Source organism: Brienomyrus brachyistius, chromosome 22 (genome assembly GCF_023856365.1).
Source record: "Brienomyrus brachyistius isolate T26 chromosome 22, BBRACH_0.4, whole genome shotgun sequence".
Lineage (NCBI taxonomy): Eukaryota > Metazoa > Chordata > Actinopteri > Osteoglossiformes > Mormyridae > Brienomyrus > Brienomyrus brachyistius.
This window is the reverse complement of record NC_064554.1, coordinates 18,663,353-18,687,417: the sequence shown is the minus strand read 5'-3', so window position 1 is coordinate 18,687,417 and position 24,065 is coordinate 18,663,353. Positions and strand designations below refer to the sequence as shown.

Sequence of the window (24,065 nt, the reverse complement as noted above, 5' to 3'; positions counted from 1 at the left end):
ATACCACATTGGGCACGAAATCGCAGAACAACCACAAAAATGCGAGAATTTGTTTTTGAAAGTCTTTATAGTAGGTCCTTCCACTGGTATTCGAAAACAGTGACAAGAAAACCGTTCATTTAACAGAGAAAGTACTTATTTGTAAAACCATCAGTGCAGTTTCGGGACTTTGGCATGTTACTTTAGGACCACAGAAGTGAATTCATCTGGAGTGCATGACTGTTGGTATGTGAATCGGAGTTTAAATCTGGGATCCAGTACGTTCTTATTTGCTGAACTTTATAAAGCCTTAAAATACTAGGACTCTCCGATCCTCACATATGTACTGCTGGAGTTAATCAACGCTAAATTAATTAAATATAAGTTAATAAATTATACTAGTAACTGTACTGAAAGCATGTTTAGAATGCAAGGGGGTTATATTATTATACATCTGGGGTTCGATTCCAAAACCTGTCCTGCGTATGTAGTGTGGGTTCTGGTTCTCTACACACTGTCCAAAATCATGCCGTTAGGTGAACTGGTGTCTCAGAATTGCCCATAGTGCGTGTACCCTGTAAGCTGGCTTCCTGGCAGGGGTGGAAATTTCAGGTCCAGAGAGTAAAAGTCCAGATCAGGATTTTGTTTCAACCGACCAGCTGAGTGCTCTGTGACTGTGAATCTTTATGCTCAACTGGTTGGTTGAAACGAAATCACGGTCTGGATTTGTACTTTCTGGACCCGAAATATCCACCTCTGCTTCCTGGATACGGTATCCCCTGCTCTGTCTCCAGTGTTGTCTGGGATAAGCTCCAGCCCCCCCAGCCCCCACCACCCTGTACTGGACAAATGGTTGGAAGATGGATGGATGTTAATGAATCTGGCCAATTTAATCCTGCGGGCCAAACAGATGCCACTGAGAAATGACTTGCTGCCCTTTTCCTGTCCCAGTGCCGGAGAGTCGTTAGCTACAGACCGAAGCTGAATTCAGCCAGCCTGGCGATCGCTGCTCCGCTCCGCTTAAAAGGTGTCATTGTCCACCCTGCCTCCCAAAAGGCACGCAGAGTCTGCAGCTTTCTGTCGTGTCCTAGCATTAAAGTCACCGGCTGCTGTGGAAACGACGTCAAGCAGTTTTATTTAGGCTCGAGTCTCTTGCTGACTGGCTGTTTGGCAGCGTGTTCCACGCCGACGGTGACTTTTATTAATTAACTGCGCATCGGGACACAAGAACATCCTGCAGACGCTGCAGCTCCAGCAGGTGTTGGGACCATCTGCTCCGAGGTCTCAGAAGGTACAGAGGTAGCCCCTTCTTAAAAAACACAGGCACCATAAAGTTAAATAAAGCCCACGTATCAAAAGCTCAACTCAGAAACTCAACACCAATACACCTGAATGTTTTAAATTCCAGGTCAGATCATAAGAAAAATGCATATTCTGGAAGCAGCATATTTTATTTCATAAAAAGGAAAAAGAAAATAACGTAAAAGTTTATTTATAGTCATACATATCTCTGTTCTATTTCAGTGCAAAATATTAATTAATGATTTTAAACACAACCAATTTCAAAAGAGGATGATTACATCTGCTGAAATACTCAAATTACAGACAGAATGGCCCAAAACATGCCCACCTACTGCCATTTTCTTGTAAATAAACTAATTAAAAAGCAACCAGGCACACACAGACACGAAAGTAAACAGGGTGAGTAAAATGAGAGGTTGTGCTGTTGACGCCTCCTAGCAGCCAAACTTAGTCGGGAGTGAATTTCCCCTGTGGATGATCACCAGCCACAGGGCAGGAAATCTGAAGGAGAGAGGGGTAGTAAACGCCGAGAGAGGCAGTGGAGGCTGGGCGCCGAGGGAATTCGATGTAACGGAAAATGTAAGAACGCAGCTCCGAACAGTTGTGATGTTGAGCCAGCCTTTGCTTTCGTAACATTGCACAATAATAGAGTCAGTGATTACAGCCTCCTGCAGTCCACAAAACATCAACAGACATGAAGCCTCAACATGGTCACCACTGTCACCCAACTGCTCATCACATCCCAGTCAAACCAGTAAACCCAGAGGAACTGATATAATCAATGGGGTCCTGAAAGAGCGTCAACCTCCCACAGTGACTCCACCGACACTCATGTCCTGTTCTTCCTGAGGTATTCGGAGTAGTTCTCGCAGGCCTTCTGCATGTCTGTCAGGAAGGCAGGAACGCCAGTCTGCGGGAGGTGGGGGCAAATGGTCCATTATGGATACAGAAATGCAGTGGGGTGAAGCCCTTCAGGTTGGACTGTGTTTTTTGGTCAGGACTCACCTTAGCAGCCCAGTTGATAAGCCAGGCTGGGATCATGCCGCCAGGATTATCGAAGTAGCTCATGAAGACTGAAACCAAAATTCGACCAGGAAGCGTCAGCATATCATGCTCTATGCCGTACAGGTGACTTTCCCATGGATGTTGCCCCCCCTGCCCAACATGCTCCCCTTCTTCATCACTAAAGGCCTTTGCAGAAGAGCTTTTCATGTCTTTTGAGGGGCCTGCAAGGCGGCGTGTGGCCCCACAGGTTATTGCTCTAAAACCGACAGGTTGCCAGTAATTAAACATAAGTCGCTGGCCAAATGAAGCTTCATGAACCATTTGCTGTATTTTCTGACACCACTAGATGGTGCTGTCTGTTCATAAAAGGGCTCAAAGCAAACCGGCATCTGTCGCTCTTTTCTTAATATCATTAGAGATAAAGACTATCCATCCATCCATCCATCCATCCATTTTCCCAACCGCTTATCCTACTGGGTCGCGGGGGGTCCAGAGCCTATCCCGGAAGCAATGGGCACGAGGCAGAGAACAAGCCAGGCTGGTCGGTTGAGAATTTCAGGTAAAGCCTACTAAGAACCCGGTTCAGTGCTTCAGGCTACATGCATCCCCTAGAGCGAGTCAGTGTGGCGGCGGAGGGCGGCGGTACCTCGTGTCCCATCGGCCCCGTCACTCTCCATGGCGATGCTCTGATTGTAGTCGCTCACCCTGAGGATGCCATTTTTCTCGGGGTATTGTGCAACCGTCACAGACTTAGCCAGCACCACCCAGACCTTCCTGCCTCTACCCATTTGCAGGTCACGTCGCGCCCGGACATATACATACTGCACGGGGAGTCAAGGGGACATTGGCACCCTTTCTGTTCAGTTGGGGGGGGGGAGTGGGGGGCATGGGGAGAGAGCAGAGCACTGTATTACCATGAACAGCCACTAGGGGGAGTGTGTTGGGATTTCGTCTAAGTGTTTCCTCATGGTGCCCTACCACAGCAGACCCAGGGTGATTTCCCTCTATGGAAATGATACGAGTGCAGTGTGACTCGTACAAACCCATTCAGCCTGGCAGCCAAACTCAAGCCCCCCACTTAACACAGTCTCAGTAGCAGTCGTTTCTGAGCATGTGCTGAGTTTACACTCTGACAGAGTGTGCCATCTTGCAGCGTGAAAAGGATACATCCCTGTTTGACAAAGGAAATGGGTATTTAACCTCCCAGTAAATGGCAACTATCCCATTGCATTCTTTCTCGTAGAGCTCTGAAAACAAAGAGAATGAAGAGAACACTGTTAGTCGACTGCACAATACAGCAGCCTGCCCCCCACCCCACTGCACTCTGCTGCTTATTCTCTCATCCTCATTCTGCAGGCAGACAGTGCACAGAGTTTTTTTCTGGGACCAATGAAATTCCAGTTTCAAAAGTCTATGTACAGTGATCTGAGTTTCCACGAACACCCCGAGTCCTCCAGACTGTTAACGGTCTCATTGTGTAGCCTTAGGCATCATAAAGTAGTAGAACATTACCAGAGACAGGAAGCTAATGAACTTTTCAGTCATGTTGGCCATTAGAAGTTCCCTTTGACAGCTCGGGCTTCCAGTTAAACAGTCATGGAGTAGTAAGCAGTGAACATGGCCTGCACGCCTACAGGGAATCCTGCCACATGCCAAAGGTCTGTAAAACGTAAGCTACACTACAGAAGGGCAATTATACCAACCTCACATACTATCACTAACAAACACAAACATGACCTGGGGGGTATTTCACAAAGCAGCATTTCTTGCTTAGCTGGATAACTTGTTGGATTTCAGGTAGTCTGGGCTAAATGGATCGACTTTATCTGCGGCCAAGCAACTGTTGATCAGACCATAAATCTGACAAGTTATTCGGCTAAGCAAGAATTCCTGCTCGTGAAATACCGGCCCCTGGCTGGCAGTGGTTACCTGTTTTACTAAAAGAAACAAGTGGTCTGTTGATAAAACAGGATGAAATGAAGAAAAACCAGTTAATACCGCGCAGCAGTTAAGTCGTGCTAATAGACTGGTCGTACCTGTAGATTCCGATTCTAAAGGGAACGTTTCGCACAGGATGAAGTCAAGTTAAAATCACGCGCACTTAAGTAGCAAACCCATATGAAGGCGCGCGCGCACCGATGGAAATCATCGCCTTACTATTTATGTAGGAGGGAAAAAAAGAAACACTGCGTGAATCCCAATCACCGCATTGTTCACAAGCTTGAACTCTTTCGAAACTGATTAAGCTGAATAACAAACAATCCACTTTCCTAAACGTGGTAATGAACAGCAACAACGTAGATGATTATATAATATGCAACAGTTAAGCAGTTTAGTAAGTAGGCTCATTTCAATTTAAAATGAATCATGTTGTGGAATTTGTATAATATAAATATTTAGGATGTAGGCTTATGAAATATTCCATATATGGAAGGACTATTTCAAAATAATTAACGATAGTTAGTCCACGCTGTGCAAGTCGTGCTCACCTTTGACATAGGTATCCCATTTCTTCCTGTACTCTAAATCCATGTAGACATCAGCGCACAGCTGCGGCGGACACCCATTAAGCACACCGAAGACTTTGTACTTGTAGAGCCCGGTGTCCTACAACATAAAACAGAGTAAAAGCACAGGACCACCCGGTGCCTAATCGGTTACACTGGATCGGCCGGCTAACAAGTTACATTACATGTACATTAAAACACGGCTTCTGAATTTAATTGATGGACACTTCAAACACGGTCTAAATGTTGTATTTATAATAAGGAACTTAATAAGCGGTATTTCCACCCTTTGGTTGGGACACCGGCAAACGAACACAGGCATCTAGCTACATTTCACATCAGCATGCAGATATTATCATTTACAGATTCGTATCCACTGGACAAATAAACATAACATTTCGACCATTTTTTAAATAACTGTTTCGACATATAGGTGTTACCGCAGTAGCCCGCAGCTGGGCAATTCTCCAAATCTGAGGATGGGAAATCTGTGCCTGACAGCTCCACGGTAAACGAGAAACGTTTCCTACCTCGTCGGACAGCCGGTACACTTTGATACCCATGGTTTCGGTGAAAAGCTCCCATCCTCCGCGCAGCTGGGGCTCGTCCAGTTCTCTCCAAGCCTCCTGAAACTGCTCCTCACTGAATTGCAGCGACATGATTCTCACTCCTTCCGCGAATGAAAGCGCCTGCCGGTGGCGTCGGTGACTGTCATGCTGCGCAACGTTTAACAGCGTAGCGAGTACGGCTGCTTATTTAAATTCCGCATAACAAACCTGCCCCCGCTTAAATATTTTATTTCCTCTCAGCTGGATTGTAAAACGCACCTAACACACACGTGAAAAAGTCGAACAAGCACGAGGAGCTTTTATAAGGACACAACTTCGTGGGTGATGCGTCTATCCATCCATCCATCCATCCAACAAACTTTTCCAGTACGAAGCCTATCATCACATGTAGCATAGGGCACACAGTTCCTTGAAAAACTATGGAAAAAAATGTACATGAAAGAGTTTTTTTTTAATGCTCAAAAGTGTCACGTTTACTTTCAGGTGCATTGCGTCTTTAAGGCATGAAACTTAGGAGTAACTTTAGAAAAAAAATCGACAATAAATTCGTAGATTTATCATTAAGTGTAGTGATGAGTATTTTTTTATTTATTTGGTTGTTTGATGTTAATGATGACTGTCAAATGTCGATAAGAAGACAATATCTTACAATAAATATGCAATATATCCAATCTTACACAATAACGATAAAATAATCCTGGTGTAAGACTTTCGGTTTGTTGATAGTGTAGGGTTAGCATGCCTGAGTTGTTTGGATTTGAGAATCCACAAAAAGTATATATTTTTGGATTATTGTTGTTGTCAAGTGCTCAGGAGCGTTAATATACTAGGAAAAGTGCAGTACTGAAATAATGATAGTAAATAACCTCTCTATATTTCACATTATTAATAATAAAGTATGATTCTAAAATGCATTCTGAGGCGATATCGGTGGAAAGCATACCCACCAGCTCCTATAACAGACAAAGGGAATTCTAAGATGTAACGTGATTTTCAAATATATTATTATTATTATAACAGGGTGACAGCAACGACCTGCGCAGTGTCAGGGCAGAAATGATTTAAAAATAGCAACATTCTTTCGTGGAATTGCTGAAGTACATTAATTAAACATAAGTCGCTGCCCACGACGTGGACGGTCCTGCTGAGGAGCGCAGTCACCGGAGGTCCCTATGAAGACGGGATAGCGTCCACAAGGCGCTCAGCAAACAAACACAGCTGTATAGCGCAGGGCCGGGTGACGTGCTCATCTTCAGCACATTAGTCTAATTGTCTAATTTTAGATAATAGCTTTTTGTCGTCTGTTACGGGGAACTGAAATTCAGCGAAGAGGAACGACGCGCTGGGATGCAGAAACAAGACCGAAGGAGCGCTCTGGGAAGCCCTGAAGACACGCAGAAACATCTGTGAACGCAAATAATCGGAGCGCAGACAAGCAACGTGCCCTCACGTAAGTTACTGCTTACGGCAAAATTCCCCTGCATTTAAGTGTCCAGGCTGTTTGCCTGTTGAAATGACATTTCACGCCGGGAAACAAACATTTTGATATTATAATGAACCTGTATCCGCATTAATATTAATGTGGTATTTGCAGGATCACATGTCCTGCCTATCTTCATTGGACTTGCGTTAAAATAGCTGACCCCAGGCTGTCATAAAATATTGAATCGCTGAATATAAAACAAAGGTCTTAGGAGTATATGTTTTCTTGTTCTCATCGCAATCGTTAACTAGCTTATAAACAAATAAAACAAAGTAATGTACGCCTACAACAATGCATCATTACACGCTCATATAAATAAAACTGTACGTTATTACCAAAGTTTCCTTCAATGAAATTTGATCGCATTTAACTGCAAATGTCAGAGCAAAGCGGAGGTCATTTTTCGGGTATACATGGATAATCTCCTGAGCTGGGAACACTGGTCTTTTGTACTATCTGGGATGTTGTAACGGGTTTTGATCCGCGGGTAGACTGGTCACCTGTTGCTTAGGTAATGTATCGCCTTCTGTTGCGCACGTGAAGATGACTTTCCACGTATCGGCACATAGAGTGACTCACTGTGGACGTGGTTGCGTCTGCAGCATCGTTTCTTCTCGTTATTAGAGCGACCGCTGTCTCTGCTGCACGTCCAACATAAAGTAGTAGCGTTTGCACTATTGGAATTACGTTACCATAAAGCGTTTTAATTAGCTCTTTAAATAAATACTACAAAACAAAAATAACGTTGCTCTTATACATGCGATACAGGACATCCGGGGGATGATGATCGATCAATTAAGACGAATGCACAAACCATTTAGAGACCATCCATCCATCATAATCTTTTATAAGCGCGTAGGCTTTATCTTCGTCAGCAGGCACGCAAAATTTACCAGAATCATTCACAAATAGGCATATAATAATGAATTATGCGGAGTAGCATCTGTACACTTCAGTTTAACTTGTGTATTGATAAAACAAGTTTTCTTATGTAAAGTAGAAATACGGTGTATTTGCAGATTCTGTCGCACTGACGAAACTGGCGGCCGGCCATTAGCTCACCCACAACCCCCGGAACGTCAAGCAACACCTCCCTGCTGATGCCACAGCCCAGAGGCATGATGGGTATCCCAGGGGTTCCCAAGGTACCAGGGGCCGGCTCTTTGATTACCAAGTTCCAGTTGGGGGGGGTGGCCTCATGCACACTTTATCAGTATGTACAAGGTATGGCCTAATTCAGTGGGCAGTGGTGGCTGAATGGTTAGGCCAACTTGTAATTGAAAGACTGCTGGTTCGAATCCCCGATCAGCAAGACACCACTGAGGTACCCTGAGCAAGGTGCCGCCCCCAAGCCCTGCTCCCCGGGTGCTGAATTAGCTGCCCCCTGCTATGCCACGATGTCACAGAGGATGCATTTCATTGTTGTGCACAGATCACCGAATTCTAACTCACTGTAAAATAATCCACCAGCATCCACTGGGTCAAAGTTACATGAAATAAAATTTACCTGAATGTTGATGCTACTTCTGCCCACTGTTATCAAGCCCCACCTACCTTAACACATACATTTTGGTTCTGCACAGGCCTGTATGAATATTGGTCCAGGTCTTAGGACTAGCAACCCACGCTGTGTTTGCATGGCCCTGTTTGGCACCCCCCCCCCTTCCTCAATGGTACAGTCTTCACATAAAACCGATTTTGGTGTCTTTATCTTAAGCATCTTATTTTACTGAGGTGGCTGATATACTGGTCTCCCCTTGTCCCTTCATTACTCCCCGATGAGAGAAAATCTTTCTTCCATGAAACTGGAATTTTTTTTTTACATGTTCAATGAAAGGCTCTACTCACGAATTTTATGAGACACATGGGTCTCTCCCTAAATACAGAAGTTATAGCCAAATTTAGGCCGCATGGAATATGGAGATGAGAAAAATGTATCCACTGTATAAATATGCAACACAACATGTATATCTGATTATATTTATATAGTCCGTCCTGTATATACTGTCATACTTCTATTCATCTGTATGTATCTGAAAAGACAATAAACAGACTGGGGGAGGGGGGGGAGCTTTCTGCTCTAGCCAGTGTGGGGCGTCCACTGCACCCACTGTACTTCTGGGGCTATTTCTTCCCTGAGTGGCCCCAACCCACTGCGCTGCAGTGTCTGGTGCAGGCGGGAGAGGGGGACAGGGGAAGAGGGGTAGCGCTGGATTGTGGTACGAAGATGGCCAAGCTAGCAGAAGGTGTAACCAGCCTCAGATGCAGTCTGAAGTGCCGTTTGATATGAGGACATCGATCTAAGAAACGTCTGAGGAATTAATATAGGAGACAGACAAATTTGTACAGCTATTATGTCATTATATCACACTCATAACTGCAGACTGATTCCGGATCATTTTAGTAACCAAATGTTAGGTCACTTGCATTTCCCCAAATGTTTAGATGACAGAGCACTAAACCCTCCAAATGCCAGGCTCTTCTTTATTAATTCATGAAATGTTTTATTCCATTAATGATTTAACATAGAATAGCTGAAAGAGAGATGCCTTTCCTTTCGGTGGGCCTCAGCTGGCCAGTTTTAACGTTTAAAACCTGCCTCCTGTGGCTGGCTTTCAGAAACAAGGCATTTCAAACTGCTAACAAAGCCATGGAGCGAATCCATCCATCCGTCCATTTTCCAAACCGCTTATCCTACTGGGTCGCGGGGGGTCCGGAGCCTATCCTGGAAGCAATGGGCACGAGGCAGGGAACAACCCAGGATGGGGGGCCAGCCCATCGCAGACACTGTATTATCCACTTAAAGCAAAAGTTACATTTTAAGTCCAAGCTGATGATGAGCATTTTAGTTTGATTAATTTGGTCTATTTGTATGGTTGCGAATAAGAGATACACAGACTTGTTAATAGATTAATGCTTAAGTTAGGCATGTCGAAAAGCAGCTCCTGTAAGTGTGAGAGATCATTGGATCCACGTGTTTAAAAGAGACTCTAGGCTATTCTCCCAGGAAGTGCAAGGTGAGAGAACTCAACCAGTCATTAATTTGATCAAAAAAATATTATATACATTCACAATAAACAAAACGAAACAAAAACAAACATGATTTATGTGCCATTTGCACAAGTACAGGTTCGCTGGAATGCTTCTCTTCTCTGCTCAGTCTTGTTCTCCGCAGCTTAGTACATATTGATATAACTAGCACAAGCCACATTTTCAAATATAACTTCTACAATATATTTTACTTCATTTTTAAAAAATATGTTCAAGCTGTCTTTTTTCATCTGACCAATAGGGGGTGCATGCCCGTGTAAAATCGCCTATGTTTGCGCGCCGACTGCAGCTTTCATCGCTGTCCGCGTGAAGTGAAACCACTACTGAAAACACAATGCACCTTTTGTGTGTACATGACTGACGTCAGAATGAAAAGGTAACGCAATCCTACAGCCAGGAGCCTGGACCTGGCTCCAGAAAGGCAGCGTCTTCGGACAATGTCTTTTAAGGACTGCAATGAGAGGTCATACCAAGCTTGTGCCACTTTCTGCCCATCCTATCCCAGCGCCCAGATAAGTGTCCGATCTGTGAGTTAACAATGACAGCTGTGGCTGATACCATCACGGTGGGTTGTATTTCTATCTCCGTCTCAGGTGACGCCATGGCTGTTAGGGATAACGTCATGGAATGTGGCCCTCTCATTATCCCACACCAGCTTAAGTCATGCCCCTAGCTATTACTGCGCACCACGCTTAGGATTTTAACAAACTGCAAATAAAGTAATTTTTAAAATGCAGAAGACATTTTCTCAGATTTATTATGCTTCTAAAATCTTTCTCTTTTTAATCTTAAAGCTACCTAGGCTTTTTTTTAACATCCACTTACCTTTCCATCCTGTTACCACTAATCCCAGTTACGTTCCTAAATCCCGGCAGTAACGCCGACAAATAAATGGTACTTTTAAAATCTCTCCAGCAGATGGCAGTGTTTACCCACCCTACACAGGTCGCGTAGCTTGTATTTCATTAAACACGATTTTTAAATGGTATTTCCCACCCTACTATTTTAACAGTGGTTTAACAATCACACGTAGACAGTTATAATTACGAATTTTGACTAATTAATCAACCACAATCTTCATCTAGACCAGGGGTGTCCAATCTTATCCATAAAAGGCAGGTGTGTTTCCGGGTTTTCGCTGCAATTCCCTAATTAGGTCACTAATTAGAGGACTGACTGGCTGAAGAGTCCTCACACCTGGGTGTGAACAGCTGACCTACAGGTTACCCCAAAACCCCACATACACACCGGCCCTAAGCGGATAAGAGGTGACACCCCCGACCTAAACCAAGAGTCTGGAAAAGCATTGGACAAGCAACTAAGCAACCTGTCGCATTCTGTGTCTTATTTACCTTACAAATTGGCAACAGCATAGACTGACAGTTTTAGAGACGCCTTAGAGGCGTGTCCAGTTTACATCGGGGGTGCATGGGGAATTAGAAGAAAGCTACGTTAGTATTCCCTTGTTAGTGGTGGACTCGGTCAGAACCCTAAATCTTGCTGTGCTGGACCGGGGGTGGGGCTGAGTCCTTCAGAGACACAGAGTCCCGATGCCCTCAGTGCACCCATTTCATTCTGTGTGCCCCAAAAATAATTATCACAAGATGCTAAAAAAGATTAGCCTATTACCCCGGTCCCCTCCAGGGGCATGACTACAGATCGTGTGCCCACCCAACAGTCTGTGAACCACCTCGGTCGACACTCCCCCCCCCCCCCCCCCAACAGGGTGCTCGGGGCAGCCCCACGTCCCAAACTTGGCTTTATACAAATGGTTGGCTCATCTCAACATCCCGCGTTTGGTGCAGCGGACGACCACCTGAGCTCACGAAGAAAGGAGACGGACAAACCGTCAGCATCCAGGCCGCCTGTGGTTGCAGTCAGGATACATGCTCAAAAATGCAGTTTATTATTCATTATTCAGGGCACTGCCATCATTATACAGTCGTCATTTTTCTTACTGAGTAATTTCTTGGCTGGTTTTATGCCAAGCGACTCCTAATTTTAGAATCGCAGACACAGATACTTGGATAAGAACTGAGCAGCGTAATTCGTTCCTCAGTCCCTGATACCGTAATGACAGTTCCAGCCTCTCACCCTTAGCAGTATAAATCAGGGGTAGCCAATCTCATCCACTCAGGGTCACTCTGCATGCCGGGTTTTCGGATAGCCAGTATATCAGCTGCTCAAACCCAGGTGTGAGGACTCTTCAGCCAGTGAGTCCTCAATTTGTAAATCTAATTAGGGAGTTGCAGTGAAAACCTGCACATCCAACAGCCCTCTCCGGATAAGACTAGTCACCCCTGGTATAATATGTCGAATACGTGCTGTGGAATTGTGCTCGAAGATGTTCCAAAAATCCTGATCAAGAGATATAGCTCATTGGCTGAAAATGTGTGAGAAGTTGAATCAGGCTGCAGTTATTTTAGGTGGGGGGGACAGAGGGGGCAAATGGCATCCCCCCCGCCCCCCGGCCGTCTGCAAAATTAAAACAGTGGCTTAAGTTATTAACATGGACCTCAGACCATTGGCTGCTGGTGGCGGGGGGGCTGGAGAAGCGCCATGGATTAAAGTATTTCAGCCCCAAAGCCAGCTAGCCGTCCGTCTGATCTGTTGCAGAGGGCTGCAGTCTGTACCCCACGTGAGGCACCCAGAGTCGGGTGTGGCACATGAGGGCGGGACAACCATGGGTATCACGGAGTTCTACCTGGAGATCGACCCGGTAACGCTGAACCTCATCATCCTCATCGCCAGCTACGTCATCCTGCTGGTAGTCTTCCTCATCTCCTGCATTCTGTACGACTGCCGTGGCAAGGACCCCACCAAGGAATACGCCCCCGAGCCAGTGGCCGCGTCCCCGCAGTCACCCCTCCCTCTGGTGGTCAAGCAGGGCTCCCCAGCCTCTGCTCACTCAGCGCTCACCCCCACGGCCACCGCCAATCTACACGAGAAGAGGAGCACGCTGGTCTGAGCGACCCTCCCACAGCCGACTTGAACTTTGACCCTCCAGTTTTTCATAAAATCATTTACTTGTCTGTTTGCCGCTGGGCGAGTGTCACCTGGCACTCTCACGATGTTCCCGACGGACCTACGGAAGACCAGGCTGGGAAAGTAAGTCACTGACGGCCCGCGTGCGCGTGGAAAATTTCACGGGGTTTCCCGTAGGCCAGATTTGTTTTCCTGCTGGTAACTTCAGGGGAAGACAGAAATTTTTATCTGATCACACCAGTAAAAAGCCAAATATCCTCCTCTATAAATTAACGCCAAGCAAGGAATGATTAATTATCATACATTCTGCTCAGCTGCTCTAATGTTTCGGTCGCCTTAGCTATGTTGTTTGTTTGTTGAGTCAACTTGAGATGAACTGCATGTGCTGTCATTTTGTTGTATCAGTACTCGTTTGCTGAACGAGCGATGCAATTTTCCATGTTGTCCATTAGTGAGAAATTAAGCTTCCTTTATATAACTGTATGCTATAAACAGGGGCTTTGTTTGTGGCGCCACCTGAAATCAAAAATCCGCCTAACAGCGACTTAACAGTGTCATAACAAACAGCAGGAAACACGCTCCTTGAATTACCTCACAGCAAGGAAATTACTTTTAAAAAATTTAGCAGACTAATTTGCGCGTGGATCTGGCTTGCGGGGCTCCACGTCTACATTTTGGCAGAATTTGATGGATGTATCACAGAGGGATTGGTCCTGTTCTTTCAGCTCAGCAGGGGAAACAGGACAGAGAGTCTCCCAGGCATCAGGCATGACAACAGATATCAAAACACAAGCCGGGAGCACATCAGACGTTACGTGGCAAAGATGGCTGAACTTTGGCCAGATGATGAAATTTGACCCATCATTAATAGGGATAAGAACGTTGAGTATACTAGTGTGCTGAAGGCTATGCAACCCGATTCCCTTAGGAAGCCGGTAAATTAAGGTCAAACAGCAGGGTCTTTCATGCTCAGAATAAATACCTGCCACATGATTCAGCCGCATCTGTCATCGGCATCTCAATGAGCACAAAGTTAAGCTGCACCCAAAGGCATCTCTGCGTTCGTTGGATTTTGATTCAGATGAAACCTTAGATCTCATTTTACTGAGGTATTTAGGACGTGAGCCACACGAGTCAAATCACATAACAGAACGTGTCATTCAGAGAATCGCTGTAAGATTTCTGAAAAAACCTGTCGCACACATTTGCGTCAAGAAAATACATGGACTTTGTTTGATCAACAAATATAGTTAGTGTTTTATTCAGTTTAATCGCTTAAGTCTAACTGATCGATAGCAAGAAATAAGTAAAACTAATAAGCCCTGATTATTACTTATAGCAAAAAACCAAATATAAAGAGACATACGGGAATGCAAGAGATAATTTAGAATTAAAATCAGCCTCAAGCCAACATGTAAAAAAACATCGAGAGGCTGCGCATTATGTGTGTTTCAACACACATAATCCGTACTTCACACAGAATGGTGCATCATTATACTGGTTCATCCTGAGGAATATCTGTTGATTTCAGGCTAGGAATGTTGCAGTGCCACTTCCAGTAAATGATGGCATTTCCACAAGAGCAAGGAGTACTAATTACCTCCATACCTATAGAGAAAGCAGGCAGAGTTCTCTCATAAACATGGCTGCCTGAGCCCCTTCTGCTTTACTAGTGAAGCACAGCTCTCATATTCAGGCTGAGGGATATTACTGAAGAGCCCTCGACACAGCAATAGCTACAAACACAAGGAAGAACCATGATTTTCGCAGGACTAACTGCCTCACACTGCTACTGCAAATCCATAAGAATCTGTAGTGATGAAGCGCTGCCTCACTGCATTACAATAGCATGATACCTCTGCTAGTCGTACGAAGGTTTGCCCACTGCTCTGTGTAAATCGCCCCCCAGCAAATGCTGACCAAGTTCACAGAGCTAATCAGTAATTCTGCCCAGGCTTTTTTTTAGGTGGATAATCTTGCAGTCGTTTTATTTATACTCATAACTCACTCTAGCTTTGTCCTTCACGCCTATGCATGCAAGCATGTGCAGTTACCGGTCAGACATTGTGTCACCGTAGCCCTTCCTACTCTGCAGTGTGCAGCAGGCCGTGACCAGCGTCTCGCTGTCCCCTACATCTGCCCAACCCCCCAGCGTGTGGCTGTACGCTCTCTCACCAGCCACCTCAGCCTGTGCCCTGACTCAGTCCAGCAGAGGGCATTGTACTTACCAATTGTGCACTTATATTTAACCAGTTTTGCATCAACTTCTAGGACAGAAGCTGCCTCTGCCCTCTTTAGCAGGGTTCACGTCCTGAACTGTCTCTTCCGAAAATATCTGGCTGTATAACTGGGGAAAAGAGAAGTGCAAGTTGTGCAAGATGCCTTGATCACAATTACGCAGCGAAAGTTGCGGTTGACGGAAGCTGCAGGAATTTCGAAAGCCTTCTAACGATATGTGACAAAAAGAAGCCATTCTCTAATATTTAACCATGATGGCATCCTGTTCATTTATCTCCCAGCCATTTATCTGGTGCAGGTTTGGGGTTGCTGAGGTCCATCCCGGCGGGGATCAGATGCCAGTCCATGAAGTGGCACACAATTTAGCAGCGCAAATCCACCTAATTACATGCCCCTGGACTGTGAGAGAACCCCTGTCCAACAAAGAGAGGGGGCAGAATTCAAACCTCCAGCCTTGAAGTGACAATGTTACCCAGAATTCCACACCCCAGGGTCCCCTTTAGTCTAACACCTCAGTAATCCCTGCACCAACAGCTGCATGTTTCTTTTAGTCACAGCGCCGACAACTGAGCGGATACTGACAATGGCATTACATTAAACGTATATTCTGATTGGACAGCTCTTTCTTACATTCCGATTGGACAGCTCCTTCCTACATTCTGATTGGACAGCTCCTTCCTACATTCTGTTTGGGAACATCAGCCTGGATTTTATCACATAGCTGCGGTATGACCTTGTGCATAAGGACAGACGGTTCAGGATGCTTAAAAGCGGCAGCGAAGGTGTTCTGGGGCGGCCTTGATAAGAGGCAAGAGGGTTCCACCCTTTGAGTCACAGCTGAGCAAAAACAGAACTCGAGATGTTGGACTGGGCTGGGTGTTTGTTTCCCAGGCATGCGAACAGCAGAGCGGTTACAGCTCCGGCCCCTTGGGGACTCCGATAGGAAGACCCACCTTAGCCAATCATGCAGCCTCATGTCAGGCTGTTCGCCCCAACAGTCAGTAGTTCAAACCAAGCTGCATTAAGGGAGAACTGGAGGGTCCAAGGAGAATGCTGCAGGCTGACAGGACTTTGGACCAAAATTAGGTGACAGGTAACAGAGAAGAGAAGCAGGACTGACAGGCATCAGTTGTCAATAGCTGGCTAGCAGACTCCTCATTCTTTGCAACAGACTGAAGCTTTTAGGTTCGAGAACCTGGACATGTTTGTAGGGCAGGAATGTGTCCAGAGCAAACAGTATGGGTCCAGTATGAGCCATAGCAACAAATGCACAGTATCAGTTGCTGGTGGGAATGAGGAAAGTGTGCAGAGAATGCAATGAAGCCTTGAAGAGGAAGTTGCCCGGAAAGCCAATGTATGATATTTCAAAAATGCTACCCGTAAGTCCCACAGAAAGGACCAGGAAACAATGACAGGGTGAAACTCAAGAGTGTACCTTAATCTTACTAATAATCGCTTATGTAGATTATTGGGGAACATGTGCTGGTCTTCAGAAAACAAAGCATAGCTGTGGACCGAACCTTCTGGTATTTGAGCTGTAAAATATGGCTTTTGAACTTTTCTGCTTATTCTTTAGTTTTGGTTGTTCTGCCTGTCCTTTACAATAAGGAAAGTCATGCAAACAGATCATATGCAATACATAACATACCCAGTTTCACAAAGTTAGTAGTCAATTCATCCAACTTGCAGGGTCACTATAGCTTACTATAAATAATTATAACCCAGCTTTTCATAAAAAAAATACTCTCCTTGATGCTGCAGGTGCCTTGCAGCAAATCACACACGCGTGCCTGATCCAATCCCTGCCCCCGCTTTGTTGCACGCTCGCCTTCACGGAACACCTCGCCACGTTTCATTGGAACCTGGCAAAATTAACTGTGCAATTTGGCCCATTAATCAACACGGCAGGCAGAAGAAGTCCTGCCCGGGTGCCTGACGTCACGTCGGCATGTCTGAGTTGGATGAGTCAGATACTCGCCGGCTATTATTGGCTTTCAGCCGTGACGTATGGCATTCCACGCTCTGCTATTGGCTGACGCCTTCGTCTTTCAAAAAACTGGCCACAATGCGTGGAAAAAAATGCGGTTATAGCGAAGTCGGAACTAAGCGGGTATGGAAGCGGGACTGGGGTCGGGTCACCTTATGCACCTCTGCCCGGGCAGGACCGCCGCCTGATCTGCCTCTGCCATTCCAGACAGGATGGTTTCACGAACAAGACTGAAAAATGAACTTTAGCTAGTTAATTTAATTGGAAACGGAATGAAAGAAGGTTTTAAGCCGAAGATTGGCTGCTGGTTGCGATAGGCCTTATTTGTAAATTGTTACTTCATTTTCTTACCATTTTGAATACGAAATCTACCTTTCAAGTTTGCAACCATTCTGCCAACATGAAGCGAGTAAACAGCTTCCAGAGGTAAGTTAGACTATTCAAAGCATTATTATTATGGGGAAGCTTTGAAGTTTGTCCGCCGTTTTTGTGTCTGTTAATGCAAATCCGGACACTCCTGTTCCGTTTATATCTTCACACTGATTAAATGCTGTTGGCACCAGGCCACGTGTACTTGTGATTTTTATAACTTAGCATTGCTATCGCTCAATTTAACGTTTTAAATTGTCTTCTAATACGGAATCGTTTTTTTGCCAAACCAATGGCTTTATTTGGCGGTTGTATTATTCTTTTATTCCACTGTCGTGGAAACCAAATTGTCAGTATGATCGAGAATATTAAGCTGATTTTTAATGTGCTTGTTTCTTGATCTTCTGCCATTATGAGTGGCGAGATGACAGGTTATATAAACAACCGTGTCTAAATGTTTGAATAACTGTTGCAAAGCAGCCTTCAGTGTAATCTAAGATAAGTCGTGCGATCAGTTTACTGTATTCCCGTGTCACTGCCAAGTGGCGGTATTGAATTTCCCAGCGCTAAATGTATTTCATATTTCTGACACGATCGTTTTGTCTTCCATTTACAAACTTACCACACCATCCAGTTTAATTTCGTCTAAAACTAAGACGACGTGTATGAATTGGCTCAAAAAGTGGTTGAACTGGATTGGACCCGCATCCAACGTCCTAATGCGCAAACGGCCTTGTGTGGGCAAAATTGGTTTCCTGGTTGAAATTTATAAACCTGTCTGCACCATGCAGCTATTTCTCAGCTGGCCTAATTTATGTGCCATCAATATTTTATTCACTGTTTTAATTTCGCTTTGTTCAGATTTAAACAGTTGCGTAGAAATATATCACGATAATATACAGTGAACCATGTTCAAATATGCAGGCCAGGTGAGAAGATCGTGTTACTGTCTCCTATCACAGAAAGGCACTTAAGAAGGGACCGGATCAGTGTCGCTATTGTAAAATAAGGTGGCTACATCAATTTTTAAAAAGTTACCCATGTAAAATAACATCATAATATGATACGTTATTTAAAGTTAAGACGGCTGGATTGAATAAAGCTGTGAGCCTAAGCAAAAGGTTGGTTATGGTGTACTATGCTGTGTAGGTGTATATAGTAGAACTATTTACTGGTAATTTAACAGTCCTCTTGAATACTGCCCTTTGGGCTGTATTTCACAGCCAGATTATTTGACTGCGAGTCAGGGCTGTGAAATAAAGTTGGGTAGCATCCGCCAGAAGGTGGGGCGGCATTGTCCGATGGCAGTTGTGTTCACCACATGCCCCAGCTTGTGGGATGTGCAGTGCTGCCCCATACCCGCTCTCGGAGGTATGTATGTTGGCACAGGTGGATCTATGGGAGTATTTAGTTACCCAAGCACAGGTGAACTAAGAACGGGACCCTTGAAGGCCCAGAATGGCCCCTTCCTGCACAGCTGTAGCCAAACAGGTACCTAGCTAAGCCTCACGAACCATTCGCTGTATTTTCTTGACCCCACTAGATGGCGCTCTGGCTTTGCTTTGAGCACTTTTTTGAACAGAGGGCACCATCTAGTGGGGTCAAAAAAATACAGCAAATGGTTCATGTAGATTCATTTGACCAGCCCGCTAAAGTTACTGATTGAAATTACGGGCAGAACTGTCATCACAAGTTGCTCATCGTCTGTCGTGCAGTAAAAGGATGGGACCTTTAGAGCAAAGCTTTATGTTCCATTACACCTGGATGATACATTCCCTGGACATTAACCACTGGTCCAACAGCGGTTCCAATCCTGAATCTGTTCGTTTCTGTTCACAAATCCAATAGCTTAACCATCCACTCCAATAGTAACTTTGATTCCTGCGACAGACCTAACGGCGTGCGTGTGGGAACAGGGGGCTCCTGTGGGCGGCGGCCCCACCAGGGCCTCTTGGTGATGGGTGCGGACCCATTGGACCCTCCCTGACGCTTGTTCCGTCACGCTTGCGTTTCAGGTTCATGAACAGCCGAGCCACTGCCAACTGCCGCTACCAACCCACATGCTACGAGCACGCGGCTAACTGCTACACTCACGCGGTGAGTCCCCGCAGGGCCCGAGAGGCGGGCTTCTCACGCTCAGAAGCCCACAGATAATTAAACACTTCGTCTCGCTGGCGCCACCTGGACGTCTCTATAACATTGTTTCGTAAAATTATCCAGCTGATCAGCCTTCGGTCACTAAAGGGCTTGTTTAGAGAAAGTGGAATCATGGTCAGAAATGAGCTGCAGTTACTGAAGAAGTCCGCCTCCTGTCCCTCTCTGCCACAGCTGCTCATCGTGCCAGCCTTCGTGGGCTTGGCACTGCTGCACCGGCTCTCCGACGACCGCTGGGAGAGGATCACGGCTTGGGTTTATGGAATGGGTCTGTGTGCCCTCTTTCTGGTCTCAACCGTTTTCCACATCGTCTCCTGGAAGAAGAGCCACATGAGGTGAGGGTCCGGCTGGCCCTGCTCCGAGCTTCCGTGGGCCTTCTGCTGGCGCTGGACCTATGACTGGTCCTGCAGTGCTTATCACGCATTTTCTGATGCCCGTTGGCGATAAGGCCTTGTGAGTCAGCTGGTGATTATATCGCTGTTGTGCCCTTAACCACAGCTACTCCAGCTGACCCCAAAACTTTCCTTTAGACAAAAACTGTGCTTATTAAATAAATGTAAAAATGTGTGATTTTTTTTTTCCCGATTTTTCTTTGAAATTTAAAAAATTGTGTTTCGTTTTAGTCGTTTTCATTTATAGGGACAGACAGTGTTGTAGAGCTATTTTATGTATGAGAGAATCCTACTGTACATATGCAGTCTTATGTCCTCAAAATGGGCAAAACCTGTATTAATGGTTTACGAGTAACAAATTAAATTTTTTTGAAATATTAACGGTAACGGAAAGTGTTTTGTGTTTTTGTTTATTTGTTTGAGGTAATAGGTTTTGTTTAGTTGTAGTGTTGTTTTCCTGTCTTATTTTGCTTACGAACAGGCTTTTCTTTTAGCTAACGATAATAACCCTGACGCACACTCAGGAAGACCTCACTCCCTGCGGGAACCTGAGTGTAATTTACTCCTGTCTCCAGGGCAATTCGTTAGCGTGCTGCGCTTTTTCAGACCTGCCTTTTGTGAGCCGCCCTCTTCCAGCCGTGAGTCCAGAACATGCTGTGCTTCTCCTGCAGGTCGATGGAGCAGTGTTTTCATATCTGTGACAGGGTGGTCATCTACTTCTTCATCGCCGCCTCCTACACGCCATGGTGAGTCACGTCGTTCATCAAGTGCGGATCTGACCGGCACCCGTAGAACACCTGACATTTTTACGTATGTGTGTGTGTGTGTGTGTGGCCAGGCTGAACCTCAGAGAACTGGGCCCTTTGGCCTCTCACATGCGCTGGTTTGTGTGGCTCATGGCAGTGGGAGGAACCGTCTATGTGTTCAACTACCACGAGAAGTAAGTATGCAAAATTCTTCCATGACTTTTTTCTCATGCCAGTGCCGCAACTTAGAGTCAGACGAGCAGGGAGGCATTACTGCATGACTGCAGGCATCACTAACGATAAATTTATCACTTCCACGCTTAAATAACTTCATAATCACGAATCAACCAAACGGTTCATTTATAGCTCCAGAATAGATACCACAGCAGGTCTGTAAACTTTGGGTTTTAACCGGAGATGTCGACATGAGCAGACTGTCGAGTGTGATACTGATACTGTACAAACCCTCTGATGCTGTAGTCCCACGCGATTTACAAATATCAACCACATCCATTAAAGGGTCTGTCAGTTGTGACCGGTGCATAAGTCAGATTTTCCATCCGGTGCAGTGCCAGGGGTGTGTGCCGGCACACATGAAAAGCGGCACATGCGTGCACACCGCGTGAAACTGAAGATGTGTGTTCCCTAATTCGGAGCTACATCTTGGGGGCGCCCATTTGGTTTGAGGGAGGCGTGAGGAGCAAATCTGTCTGGCTTCTGCCTGACATATAACACTCTGGTTTCCTCTGGACCGTGAGTGAAGAGCACTGCAGCCAGTAAGAAACTTCAAGCAGGATCTGGTTTTGTCGTGTTTCATACTGGTCATATTGGGACTAAGTACTAACGGTATCACTAACAGTATTTCTATGCAACAGACACACAATGCCTCTGGTAGCCCAGGCATTCTATAGAAATAGCCCCTTGTGCGCAGGAAGTGACCTAAGTGCATTTCCTGTAGCTAGGATGGCACAACTCTTTGCTATGCATGTATACATTCTGGAATTGTTTTATACACTGTTGTGTTTTTGAGAAGTTGGTCATGAGAATGAGTATTGAAAGTGTGTTGTTCTTTGTAGGTATAAAGTTGTTGAGCTGACCTTCTATCTAACAATGGGTTTTTTCCCTGCATTGGTTGTGACATCGATGGTACTGTATGCATTTTTATTAATTATTTTCCCCTCCCTTCTCCACTTCCCCCACTCGCCCCCCCATAGATTACTGATCCCCACCCCACGTCCTCATTCTACTCAGGGGGAAGGCATAGGGCACTCTAGTCCCCAATTGTTGTCGTGTTTGTGAGTCTGAGTTGCCTGGCAACCTGTTATCCAAAACGGCTCTTCGGCCGAACAGCTGAGGGTATAAGGAAGTCCGGCTGACTTCTGCGGCGGGAGCCACCACGCCCTAAAAGCAGTGCCCCCAGCTCCCTCGCCGAGCTGCGGTTGACTCAGAATCCCAAACACTCCAGCTCTTCTGGTTCTTATGATGCATACTGTCCCCGTTGTTCCACCTTCTTTGTACATCACCGTCCTGCTTTGACTGGGTCACATTTTGACATTAAGTCCCTTGATTAATCCAAAGCCTAAACTTTTATATACATGGGCTGCATGCAGAGGTTAAGCAGAAATGCTTCTCTGGGATTAGACAACGATGGGTCCCAGGCCTGCAGATGGCCAGTGAGACGGCAGGACGTGTCAGTGTTAAAACTGCAGTTCGGCTTGGAATCGAGGGCCATGTCCATTCGATCTTGACCATATGTTGATGAACCGTAGTCCTGGTAACTGCCCATGATCCACTCACGCCGCTCTCCCATGCTGACCAACGTCTGTCCCCGTCTACCGCTCAAGGGCGATAGAATGTACCCTTAGATTGCCTCCGACTTCCTTACTGCATGACCTGGTGTATGCTTGATTGCTCATCTTGACCATCTCAGACCTCCTGTAAAGCTTTAATTTCTTCTGGTGGTATAGGGTGTCTTGTGACTTTTGTTGGGTGGGGGTCTAGTGTGCATGAACTCTGGGCTGCATCCTCACTGCATCTCCGGCAACTTGTTTACATCTGCCACCAGGGGGCAGTAATGAGCACGGGGCGTATAGTGGCCGGCATGGCACTCAGCATTCTCCCTTTGCTGCTCCCTCTCTGTAGAATAACACGGACGGCCTTCAGGAGCTGGCCTGGGGGGGCCTCATCTACTGCCTGGGGGTGGTGTTCTTCAAGAGTGACGGAGTCATCCCCTTCGCCCATGCCATCTGGCACACGTTCGTGGCCCTCGCTGCCGCCGTGCACTACTACGCCATCTGGAAGTACCTGTACAGGAGCCCCGCCCCGGAAGTCAGCAGGGAGCTCTGAGCCAGCAGCCTCGTGTTTACATGCCGCAGTGTTTTTCTGACCAGATGGGGGCACTCTCGAGTCCATTTCCGTCCCCCAGTATCTCTGTATAGAACATGAGCTAAACCACCATAACTTTTGATAAGTCTTTTAACTCTTTGTACCGGTAAAAAGCTGGGCGTTCACATTCCGCACGTTTCTACCTAACTACCACTGGTTTTGCTAGCTGTCCGTGATATTTAAGGGATTTTAAAGCGACAGAGACCTCCTTCCATATGGGTCCTGAATCCAGGGTCCACACTTCGTAGTTCCTGTACCTGAGGTACAGCATAGGGATAAATTATGTGATCCTGTTGCTTTCTTAGGTCAGATCTGGAACGTTTCCCCTTTTCTAACTCAACGAGTCGTGTCTTTGATATGCGGGATGTCAGCGTTTTGTAGTTCTATACAGCTCGCGTTTTGTATGCGGACCCGCACCTTCACGCGCACGGTTACTGGAGGTGTTCCAGTAGTCCGGAGGGGCGTGACGACGGCATTAGCGGGCAAACCAGTTTTGTGGCGACTGAAACCAAAACCGCAACGACTGCATCCAAAGAAACTGTGGGGAGTTTCACGCACAGACCATTGAAATTTTTTTATTTTTTATTTAGATTCCCCCCACCCCACCCCACCACCCCACCCCCCCCCACACACACACACACAAACGCCATCAAGTTGCATGAAATTGATTCATTGACATTGTTTCTTGGAGATGAGTATTAGATGCGACTTCAGATGCACTTTTACAGTTTTGCACGACACGGATCATAACCCACTGCAGGAGAGGCACTGCATCCGTCTCCCCCGCACTGTACAGTGTCAGATGTCACCATTCCCCAAGGCTGCAATCTGGGGCCAGGGTGGTCCATTCTGACACTGAGCAGTACATTATATTAATTAAATCCTCTTTATGGGAGAAAGGTGTGTTCAAGGA

The 24,065-nt window shown here is 45.9% G+C and overlaps 3 protein-coding genes across 5 annotated transcripts; 2 read left to right on the top strand and 1 right to left on the bottom strand.

Annotated features, from left to right (window-relative positions):
- Positions 1 to 1,411: 1,411 nt before the first annotated feature.
- On the bottom strand, positions 1,412 to 12,564 carry LOC125718242 (phosphatidylcholine transfer protein). The gene is made up of 6 exons (XM_048991925.1): positions 5,324 to 12,564; positions 4,776 to 4,893; positions 3,454 to 3,533; positions 2,933 to 3,107; positions 2,287 to 2,354; positions 1,412 to 2,191 (listed from the first exon to the last, which is right to left on the bottom strand). Exons 1-6 carry the CDS (start codon positions 5,450 to 5,452, stop codon positions 2,111 to 2,113), a joined length of 651 nt encoding a protein of 216 aa, XP_048847882.1. The 5' UTR covers positions 5,453 to 12,564; the 3' UTR covers positions 1,412 to 2,110.
- Positions 12,564 to 12,864, top strand: si:ch73-256g18.2 (small integral membrane protein 36). Its single transcript, XM_048991928.1, has one exon. It carries the CDS (start codon positions 12,580 to 12,582, stop codon positions 12,862 to 12,864), a length of 285 nt encoding a protein of 94 aa, XP_048847885.1. The 5' UTR covers positions 12,564 to 12,579.
- A 27-nt stretch (positions 12,865 to 12,891) lies between these two features.
- On the top strand, positions 12,892 to 23,696 carry mmd (monocyte to macrophage differentiation-associated). Of its 3 annotated transcripts, none has more exons than XM_048991921.1 (7): positions 12,895 to 13,004; positions 19,491 to 19,572; positions 19,804 to 19,964; positions 20,693 to 20,767; positions 20,860 to 20,961; positions 21,844 to 21,913; positions 22,910 to 23,696. In XM_048991921.1, exons 1-7 carry the CDS (start codon positions 12,967 to 12,969, stop codon positions 23,111 to 23,113), a joined length of 732 nt encoding a protein of 243 aa, XP_048847878.1. In that variant the 5' UTR covers positions 12,895 to 12,966; the 3' UTR covers positions 23,114 to 23,696. The 3 variants fall into 3 exon arrangements, with proteins under 3 accessions (XP_048847880.1, XP_048847878.1, XP_048847879.1); XM_048991922.1 differs by lacking the exon at positions 12,895 to 13,004 and adding an exon at positions 17,176 to 17,532; XM_048991923.1 differs by lacking the exon at positions 21,844 to 21,913 and having other exon boundaries at positions 12,892 to 13,004.
- The last annotated feature ends 369 nt before the right edge of the window (positions 23,697 to 24,065 follow it).

Coding starts and splice junctions, on each gene's coding strand:
- LOC125718242 (XM_048991925.1), bottom strand. CDS start 5,452: ATGTCGCTGCAATTCAGTGAGGAGCAGTTTCAGGAGGCTTGGAGAGAA. Junction 4,894..5,323: donor TGTACCGGCTGTCCGACGAG/GTAGGAAACGTT, acceptor TTTATGTTGTAG/GACACCGGGCTCTACAAGTA. Junction 3,534..4,775: donor ATGGGATACCTATGTCAAAG/GTGAGCACGACT, acceptor CTTTGTTTTCAG/AGCTCTACGAGAAAGAATGC.
- si:ch73-256g18.2 (XM_048991928.1), top strand. CDS start 12,580: ATGGGTATCACGGAGTTCTACCTGGAGATCGACCCGGTAACGCTGAAC.
- mmd (XM_048991921.1), top strand. CDS start 12,967: ATGTTCCCGACGGACCTACGGAAGACCAGGCTGGGAAA. Junction 20,768..20,859: donor GCCGCCTCCTACACGCCATG/GTGAGTCACGTC, acceptor GTGTGTGGCCAG/GCTGAACCTCAGAGAACTGG. Junction 20,962..21,843: donor GTGTTCAACTACCACGAGAA/GTAAGTATGCAA, acceptor TGTTCTTTGTAG/GTATAAAGTTGTTGAGCTGA.